Consider the following 11163-nt stretch of genomic DNA (forward strand, 5'->3'; position numbering starts at 1 on the left):
GCAATACAACTACTTCGGTCACGTATATAAATATTCTTCAGGAATCAATATTTTCAGGATTTATTTTCCCCATGTTTTATTTTAATTTCTTACATTTGAAAGTAGATCTGTCATACTACTTTGGCAAAAGTTTTTAACAACACGACAGGTCAATCATGGTTGGAGTTGAGAGTTCAAAACTGTAAAAAAAAAAGAGGATACAAATTCAATTTTTACATTTGTACTAGTAAAGTAGAAAAAAAGAACAGACTCTCCCACGTGTACACAAGAAAGGGAGTCAAATCAGTAGGTCTAGTCTTTTTTTTTCTAACTAGAACTTTTGTCACCTCCACTCGGTGCCTGAACTGAAAAAGCCGTTAACGTCTGCTTCCATTATCTTACTGAGTAGCGAATGCTTGAGCGTGTAAATGATTTTATTAAATTTTTTTAATCAGGCTTTGCAAAAAAGTTCACAAACAGTCTTTTCTTGTCACCATCAAATTTTGAACATGTTAAAGATGTAAAAAAAGAACTTTTCTCTTTCCAACCACATTCTCGGAAAGGTGGTTGTGTCCTGTCACACAGTGCACTAAGCATTCTTTATTATAAATATGAGCATATATTTATTAAGAGCATACACGTTATCATTTATTAAGAGCATTAGCATTCTTCATTGCAAGCATTATCAATTCACTATTATTATGCAAATGCGAAACTAAAATACGAAAATACATAATTATTCCTTCAGTTTGGGACCAAGACAACTGTTTGCTAACATCTGGGGGATGTCTTCGCAACCTTCACGAATCTGACAAAAATGTAAAAATAAAAATAAATAATACATCGCCACGTGCGCAAACACTTAGCACTCACGGAGATACAGGCAGTTGACTTTTCTGTACCCAGAGTTGAGTAGTGTAACATGTATTAAAATAGAGGAAATAATTCTGCATGAAAGAAACAGCCAAACTTATGACCATGGTTTTTCATTTATTCCGTAACGGTCAAATTCAGTCAGAAAGGGATCACATACATTCCCATTTGGATAAGGAGGGGAGATAAGCAAACCAGATAAACATGGAGTCGACACATATGCAAATGTTCCTCTTTCTTTACAAGAACAATTTGCAAATTTTTCCAATAGTTCCAATAAATAACTTTCAGATGAAATATTTCTTGCGTTGTATATCAATATTTATATCTTAAATAGACACCTTCTTTTTGTTATAAAGTTATTCTCTATTAGGTTATTGGAATTATTATTATTAGTAGTAGACATCTGCATAAATAATACACACAGAGAATGGTGCTGTACACATCATGGCCAAATCAGTGCTTGGACTGGTTGCAAGAGTAATGATTGAATGGGTTTATAACCCAAGAGTATTTGTGAGAGAGAAGAGGGACTGGCAAAATGATCTGTGCAGTGACAGACTGTAAATTGGCAAGATGTGAGATGTGCTGTGAGTAACAACTCTTGGTCCAAACAGAAACTGAGCAGATCACGTTGGTGACTCCAGGCCAGGCACTCCACCAACGGTCATTCTGCAGAATGTCTCACCACAATGGAACATTCGTAATGTGCCCAATGTTAAATACTTTTCCACTTGGACAGAAAAAAAGATGAACGCACAACTTCTGGGAAGTGCTTTTAAAAAAAGACAAAAAAAAATTCAAGTTTAAAAAAAAATGACACGACCATCAATCTGTTGCAAGAGCAATAAGGATATTACCATCAAATACAGCAATACTAGTGAAACCATTTATCATAATAAATAACGCAAATAGTAAACCGCCTGTTCATCTGTTAGACCCTTGGTGATATGGTAAATTGTACGCCACATGTAGAATCGACACCAGCTCATTTATCCATGGAGTCCAACCTCGAGGAAGAGCGAGGTGAACCAGATTAAAGGGAAGCAAACACCTGATGTCCATCATGTCTGAGAGCACCTTGAGAACAAGAGTAAATGCATCCTGGGACAATTAGAAGAAGCATGGTTTTGTTATGTCTGGAATCCTGCATTTGAATTAAACTGGTCTTAAAAACAGAAGGATTTCTTTGACATGGTGGCAACATTTGTATCACGGAAACTAGCCCCACTGCAAAGAATCTGACCACGAGAGCGGTAGCGTCTCTAGAAAAGTAAGAAAACTATGAGCTGGGTGGTTATTGCGGCCTGAAGGCTGACACAAATCCGCAGTGGTAACATGAAAGCCATGGTGGTCAGGTGGTGTCTATCCTGTGGTGTGTGTAACAGTCTCCATGGGAATGACAGGAGTGGGACGTCATAAACATAACTCATTGTGTTCAAATAAAGCAGTAAACATATACAAAAGTACATCTGAGAAATAGATTTGGCAATATCAAGGTATTCAATTATCTGGCAAGGAGGGTACCAAGCAAACATGATGTGAACAAGAGTACTCAATTGTCAATTAACTGACTTAGTAACCAAATCTCTTTGAAAAGAAAGACAAAAGAACTATCATGCACTATAAAGAGTAACCAAAAGGCTTAAAAACATCCATAGGCGTCTGTAATAACTTTGTCACAATCACAAAATGTTTAAGACACAATTTCAATTTCAACCACACACACCCACACACACACACACACACACACACACCCACACACACACACACACACACACACACCCACACACACACACACACACACACACACCCACACACACACACACACACACACACACCCACACACACACACACACACACACACACCCACACACACACACACACACACACACACCCACACACACACACACACACACACACACCCACACACACACACACACACACACACACCCACACACACACACACACACACACACACCCACACACACACACACACACACACACACCCACACACACACACACACACACACACACCCACACACACACACACACACACACACACCCACACACACACACACACACACACACACCCACACACACACACACACACACACACACCCACACACACACACACACACACACACACCCACACACACACACACACACACACACACCCACACACACACACACACACACACACACCCACACACACACACACACACACACACACCCACACACACACACACACACACACACACCCACACACACACACACACACACACACACCCACACACACACACACACACACACACACCCACACACACACACACACACACACACACCCACACACACACACACACACACACACACCCACACACACACACACACACACACACACCCACACACACACACACACACACACACACCCACACACACACACACACACACACACACCCACACACACACACACACACACACACACCCACACACACACACACACACACACACACCCACACACACACACACACACACACACACCCACACACACACACACACACACACACACAAACACACACACCATCTTTTCCTCGACACCAACTCTGTATAGATAGACCTGAGGAACATTGTGTCACGTCTTCACACTTCTACTGACTGACATAAACGTCCATCTTCACATTCCTGAAATGAACAATGACAAATAAAGAGCAGGAAGAAAATATGCTGCTGAGGGTGCAGGAAGTAGTAGAGCACGTCAACCCTAGATGACGTGCCAATGCAAATTAGCTTCTTCTACAGTGTTAGCTTTTGAATCCCTGCTGAATTAACGACTCTCTCCTTCCTTGAGTTAAGTCAGGGGATGAACATATGCTGAAATGTATCACGACATTGTTTTGGAACGGTATTGGTGAAGCTACAGTTGTTTATTTCCACCCAAAAGCAGCACAGCCCCCTGGCATGCAGAGAGGTATCTTCTTTGTAGTCATTGCAATAGTGCGAAAATGTCATTAAAGTGGGGGAGGACACCTGAAGAATGGAAATTATTTGTGAGTTGGCAAGTCAAGGTTTGTTCTTAGGTCTCTGATGAGTGACTACATTCCATCGCATGCACATACTGTGATATGTTTCTTTTGTTTTGTTGTTTTATTTTTTTAAATCTGGGATGACTGTGTCCTTCATTTGGAGTATACAGTTGTTTGAAGTGGACTACACCATAGAGGATAGAGTGTTCTCCTCAGAACAGTGGATAGGGAGAGATGTTCGTAGTGAGTCATTGGGAGGTGGGGCACCCTCACCAGGTGAAAGGTCATTGAGTTCCTCAGATGATGAGAGGGGGAAGGAAGGTGACAAGGAGATGCCAGAAGACGGGTCAGCAGATCCGGCAAAAGTGCGCGGTGGCTTGGGGACCAGGTTCGGCTCCAGTGTTGCCCTGGCCAGAAGCTGCTTGTCATCTGGTTCATCTCCCATACACTCGACGTGGCCAAGTGAGCCGCGTCCTGACTCCGACTCCCCATCAGACAGGTCCATTGGAGGTGAGCTGCTGCCATCTAGTCTAAATAGAGAGTCCAAGTACTGGGCAAATTCCAGCACTGTTCGGCTGGGGTTTCCATTTGACAGCTGGGTGGAAGTTTCCCGTCCAGTCTCCGTGCTAAACTCCCACTTGTCTTCATCTTCATCCATTGCTCTAGAAGCAATTTGTGGACTCCGGGGAGCGTCGGGAGTGCTACCTGGACTGTAGACGCCCGGAATCTGTTGCACATCAGGGTCAATTTCAGAGTAGACGTTAGGCTCTGCGTTGAAAGGCTGAGGGGAATAATGTCCACTGTATTGAGGTGTGGCGGGCGAAAGCTGCACGGAGTACTCCGGATTAGATACAGGGTCCAATGGCGTGAAGAAAGGCCCAATCTCACCCAGGTGTTCTGGTGTGGCCTGGCAGAGGCAGTCAGCAGCCAGCAGCTCAGTGCGAGAGCTGAGAGATGGATTCTCTTCAGGAATCGGTGCATCCAAAGGGAAGGGTAGGCTACTAAGCATTGGAGAACCTCTAAGCGCAGCAGAGGAGCGCCTGGAATCCAGGCTGTAGACAGATTCAGCGTCTGACAGGCTTTCCATGACAGCTAATGGAGCTTTGCGGTCCCTAAGCTCCACAGTCAGGCGCTCCCGTGCTCCGCGTAACACTACAGGTACTGGAGGAGGAGGACACTCGGAGAAACCATCCAGAGATATTTCAGACTGGGCACAGGAACTAGAGGAGAGGACGAGAAAGGACAGGAGTGACAGGGAAGCAGGACTCACATGGCGAGATTGGCAAGAATAAAATCTCAACTCGACTAGGGAGGGCTTACAGAAGGGAAAATGGGCAATGGTTTGTGTGTAAAACATCCAAAATATGGACAAAGGTCTTGGGACAAACCTCTTGGTCAAGTAGGGGTGGGACAAGCCCAACTAACCACGAATTTCAAATGCTACAGCGTACTTGAGGAAGTTGGAACCTTTCCATGCTTCCAACAAAGTCCCTTTGAGTGACCATGATGAATTAGGACATGTTGTGAGCCAGGTTCTCACTCATGCTTTTCTGAATAAACAGGAACTCCTAGAGACATTTCAACAATTTGTGCGGGAGAGTGGAAGCGTATGTAGCGGCAAGGGAAGAAACATTTTTATGTATATTTCTATTTTCACTTTCTGTTCGTGTCATGGTAAATTGTCCCAATACATTTGTACATATGACGTGTTTGCATACTTAAAATTAAATCAGTACCAGGGAGAAACACTGACGGGAAAGTGGAAGGTCAGCATCCTGGTGGGTGCTTCTAAAGCAGGAAAGGTAACATCAACTACTTCTATCAGAACACAGACTTTGGACAGGGACTGAACCGGAGTGGGGCGTGGAGAGAACTGAATACTACCGTACGTGGTCACTGCACTGTGGTCAGACAGTGTGCAAGCGTGCATGAGAGAATGGTGCACATTATGTAGGGTGAGTGATCACATGCTTTCCTTACCGTAGCAATGTTTTTTGTCTTTTTTGTTACCCAAACAAACAGGAATTACAAGTTTGAGAAAACAAGAGCAGAAATTAGTAGCAGTTGGAATGCTGGTTTGAAATTTAGTTACTGTATATTTTTTCGTGGTGCTTACAGAAACTATTTAAAATCCGGGTTATGGCAACAGATGTGTGTTTTTCTTAAAAGTCTGTTGACTTTTGAGGACACAAAGAAGCCACTTTGTTTTAAAAAAATATTTGTAGCTCCCATTTTTACTCCCACATATGTTGTCAGATGTGAGGCCTTTCACAACTACAGTGGTACGTCTACTTGCGAAATTAATTTGTTCTGGAAGAAATTTCTTAACTAGAAAATTTTGTAAGTCAAGATGCATTTTCCATGTAAATGCCCTAATTTGTTCCAAGTCCCCCAAAATTCAGACATAAATGTTTCCTAAAGCATAAAAATGCATCAAAATATGTAACAAATACATGTTACAATTAGATTATTGCACAATAAATGAGAGTTGTGCATAATGTAAAAAAACAATGAAGAGAGTAAAGAATAAAACTGATGGTCATTTAACTGCATCCTCATCGTTTTTTGCCCTCTTTAGTCCATGTTTTCTCTCAGAAGTGATTTCTGCCTGCCGTTTTGTAAATAACTGCTTTTTTAACAATCCTTCGAAAATGTCGAAGGCAAACATCAACATAGTGAGCGATCGCCCGACTGGTGGACACTTTTTTCTGGGTGATTCACATTTATGTAAAATACCTCATGGCCCGAGGTGCGAATGACGAGTACGCTGCATAGACACATATTTATCTATCTACACACACAGACACATTCGGTGGAGGTCCCTCCTAAGCCAATCGGATGCCAGGATGATGCTTGGTAATAGCCAATGGCAGAGCAGCTATAAATATGTTGCGTTCAGGAATCTCGAAGCTTCGAGTAGCGGGCCATACTGTATTTTTACCTTTCGTATCTTGAAATTTCTTTCGTAACAAAAGGCAATATTTTCCTGTTGAGGCGTTTCTTAACTTGACAATTTCATATGAAGAGATGTTCGTAAGTAGAGGTACCACTGTATGTTCTGTCAATTGCATTGGAAACAGTTTAACGACAAAGTTGGGCAAACAACTAAAAGATGATCAAGAGATGACTTGACTTAAAGGAGACCTGCTTTTCCCCCCCACAATTCAAAAGTTTTAATCTGAAATTTTCAGCATCAAAACAAAGGATTTAAATTCTGATTCAACATGTAAATTTGCAACCATTTGTAAAATTAAATTTTATTTTGTGAAACAATTTAGCCTTAACCTGCCACCTTGTAAAAATATGAGTTTGAATACCACAGTTATTTTAGTTTACTTATAACAGGTTACAGGGGAAACTGAATATTTTAGACCACAACACATCCAAAGTGGTGCTCAATACTGACCGAACACTACTGTTCCTGCGGTGGTGAGTTACAGTCATTGGCTGCTGGGCTGTTGCAGATGCAGCCATGAACACACTCTCAGGGTTCAAGTCCACTTCTGTCGGGCTGACCATGATCTTGGCTGCAGACAGCAAAGCCGTTTTGCCTTTGTTGTAGTTCTCCAGGACCTGTCGCAAACACAGAGGTATGCGCGTGACTCAGAGCACGGCAGAACTTCTGCTGCGTGAGAGCTTGAGCTTCAATATGAACAACTTAAGTCAGAGAAAAGGGGCGATGAATATGAAGTATGCACATTATGAAAGTGTGCAAAAAACATCAGCTGTAGCATCACAAATTTTTGTTCATCTTTGCAGTTGATATGTAACAAGACTCATTAAAATGATCAAGTATTGTTAAAATGAACTATTCATGTATACAGTATGTTCTCATGGAAACAGTAAGCCTGGAATAAGTACACACTCATCTGAGAGATGATTGTACAAAGTATAAATTAATACTAAACGTGGCATCAGTGTTGTATGATTTACATTTTACTGGATAAATAGCACACACTGTACATCCTTTCTATATTTAACTGCAGATACTGTAAAAGATCTATCGTGATAGTACATAGTGGTTAAGATAGATGTAAGTGCGAGCGAAAGGTGAGCTTCCACCTACTCCGACTGACATTAAACACCCACACTGGAGTCATGGATGCCAGAGGAAGATTCACACAAGTCCTACAGTATTTGAGGAAATAGCAGTCCATATATTTGCTGTATACACAACTTACAAAAAAAATAGACAATCACATAAATACGACAATTAGACTGACATTTGTGGTTAGCTTTAATAAGCTCGAATACATGCCAGAGGCACATTATGCCAAAAAAAAAAAAAAAAAGACTCGACATGCAAATGTGAGAACAAAAGAAAACAAAATGAAAAATAATGTAAATAAAGGCTTGAAATGGAATTGTTCAGTGAGGTCAAATATCAGTCAAGGAGCATGTTAGCAAATAAATAGAATCATTTTACACAACAGGGTGTTGCCAATGGCTTGCTCACGCAAGACTCTTGCAAGTGACAATATACAGGTATGTGACACAACAGTCAGAAATATAAAAAGGCACAATAACGGCTTGAAAACTGACAACATTGAGATGACAACTTGATGCAGTGTAAGACATGCAGTATCTGAAATTGGTTCAGCTATATGCGCTTCAATAATTTAGATGCACATGATGACAGGATTCTTAAACATATGCATGAGGAAATCTTCCTTTCTTTCCTCTGTTTAAAAATGACTCCAACTCTCTCAATAAGAACAATAATGCATAATGTAGTGACCCAGCAGCAGCAGCAGCAGCATAAACAATAATGATAAATGTCCTTGTTACTCCTAATTTTGAAATGTCAGGACATTTTTAGCTTCCTGGAAGGAAAGCAGAAATGTGTTTTGAGGAAAAAGTAAGCGACGAGGAAAGAAGATGCAGTTGGTGTGAAAGGCATTGCCACGGAAGCTTTGTGAACAGGAAGAAATGGCAGGAAGAATTGGGGGAGTTTCACGTCACAGCACTAGCCAAACATGCAGCGGCACAGACAGCAGCAAAATGCTGAACGTGGGTTTTGGATCACTATGGGTACAAAAATAAATTACAATTTCGTGAATTTTACTTTCTACATTAGTTTGATGTAGTATTACAGGCTCATTGCAGTAACAGCAATATAAGAGTCATTTGTTCTCTGGAATGCAGCTGTGATTTTGAACTTCCTCCCGGGATCTTGCCTGGACTTGTTATTGCCTCCAGCTACAACTTTGTATGTGCAAAAGAGCCACAATGAAGGCTTTTCAAGTCAGGATATCCCACAGAAAGATCCTGATCCTTCAATCTAAGAAACATGATCTCAGTGAGGAATATCACAGTGTTAGTGGGGGCGGAGTTACGAGAAAATGGTTTCATTAAAATGATGAGCATTGTTAAAGTAATTTGTGCAGCTCTGTGTATGGTGACATCCACTGCTATACACAGGTTAAATGAAAATCCTTAATATGCCATAACATTGTCAAATAACAACACTGAACACCATGTAGTTTCCAAACTACAGACTTCCTCTTGTTGTCAGGAGTTATGTGATGTTTCCATCTTGATAGCTGTTTTTTTCTTGGGACTCATTGGGTAAGATATCAGAAGGAGTGGGAAGGATGGTGTAAGGTGCGTCTGTTTGGATTTGTGGTGGAATGCAGAAATTGTCTGCAACTGAAAGAGTTGCTGACTGTGGGTTAAAGGGATTAATAGCTTCCGTAAATGGAGACGAAAAGATGGTGGTTGACAGAGAGCAATTCGGTGTCTGCAAGGTAGGTATTGTGAAACAGGTCTTTATAGGTCGGGGGAAGGACATGTCATGGGCAATACTGTTAGAGTGGGATTCTGTATTCGAGGTTATTGCACAATGGTGCCACTGGTAGGCTGAAAGACCTCAAGCACCTCCACTTCCAGAGTCCACTGTTCAGACAGAGGATAACATGGTTCCAGCACCTGTGGACACACCAGAGGTTCCGCACACAATCACATAGTGCGACACTTCAATAGGAGTATACATCTTTAGACAGATGCACCGTCACCCAAACCAACCATCACCTCATATTTATTTCCACAGGCATGGCGAAGGGCAATCCTCAAAGTGGTTTCTTCTCATGCAAACATAAACTTCAACACCCTTACACCAGAACAAATTTCCACAGGACATCATAGAACCACCCAGAATAGATGGAAGGCTCCCCATGCTTTGCTAGTAGACCAATGTGAATAAAATGAAATGACAGGAAAGATTAAAAAAGATGGATAATCCACACATTCAATTCAAATCAGTAACAACACTTATGGGGCATACCAATGAACATTTTTCCCCTGTTTGATATGGTCCATTTCTGATTACTATCAATTGATTGCTGGGACAATCGATTTCTAAGATTAAAAATTAATTACAATATATGATATATCTCTCTATTTATTTTAAGACCCAAACTTCTAATGTCAAGGTATTTTTTGATTCTTTATTAAATGGAAATTAGCCCTCTAAACTATGGAGAACTTCTGGGGTAAAACAATGATTATGTTAAATGAAGGCTCTCAGTTTGAGTTAATAAATCAGGCTATGTCTTTGTGTACATTCAAAATTTGAAGTTAGTATACCCCATTAGTAATTAAAAATATAACTAAAATGTTTTTTTAAATAGGTCGATATTATTCAAACACCCTCTTCACGCAACAGTTTAATAATTACAAGAATGACATCCCAGCACCACGTCAGTGAAGACAAAAGAATCAGCATGCACATGAAGAAAACAGACCTTGTTTAGACCTTCCATCACCATGAGAGGCATGTGCTCATTAAGCATGGCGGGCGAAATGATGACTTCATTGAAGGCCTTGTTGTCCCCCCAAAGAGCCGAGTATGTTGGCTCTTCCTGCCCACAGCTAAAAGAGAGAATGACATCGTGAGAAACTTTTGAAATCAATAAGACAAAGTAAAAAAATCGATTTACCATCCACCTCATTGTTTTCCCTGTCAACACGGGGGAAGCATTAATGAAGCTAAACAATATGAGAACGTGACAGACTAGAGGTCACTTAGAAGAAAAAAGTATTTTAAGAACAGAAACAAAAAGACAAGTACATGTGACTCTAAATGCGGTCAAGTATCCAGTAAATTACCAGGGAAAATCTCACACTGGCTTCTTAAACGCACGGTTTGTCTGACTGTCATTTCTCTGGTAAACAAATTGCAGTGGTGGTTTACCACCAGTTTGGAGGAAGGGAGAGTAAAAAAACAAAACAAAAAAAAAACCCCGAACTGGGTGGCCTCCATTTTGACACAAAAAAAAAAAAAAAAAAA

General features: G+C 41.0%; 1 protein-coding gene across 2 annotated transcripts in view; it reads right to left on the reverse strand.

Annotated features, from left to right (window-relative positions):
• Positions 1–3368: 3368 nt before the first annotated feature.
• Positions 3369–11163, reverse strand: part of dagla (diacylglycerol lipase, alpha) — a 34019-nt gene continuing 26224 nt past the window's right edge. Inside the window, exons 18-21 of one of the 2 annotated variants that reach the window (XM_019867425.1) lie at positions 10619–10745; positions 7282–7448; positions 5856–5873; positions 3369–5095 (exon numbers count right to left, since the gene is read on the reverse strand). In XM_019867425.1, coding sequence (XP_019722984.1) covers positions 4060–5095; positions 5856–5873; positions 7282–7448; positions 10619–10745 — 1348 coding nt within the window. In that variant the 3' untranslated portion in view covers positions 3369–4059. The remainder of the gene's footprint in view (positions 5096–5855; positions 5874–7281; positions 7449–10618; positions 10746–11163) is intronic. The other variant, XM_019867426.1, reaches the window with a different exon arrangement.

The sequence above is a fragment of the Hippocampus comes genome, unplaced genomic scaffold (genome assembly GCF_001891065.2).
Source record: "Hippocampus comes isolate QL1 unplaced genomic scaffold, H_comes_QL1_v1.1 scaffold2, whole genome shotgun sequence".
NCBI classification, from domain to species: domain Eukaryota; kingdom Metazoa; phylum Chordata; class Actinopteri; order Syngnathiformes; family Syngnathidae; genus Hippocampus; species Hippocampus comes.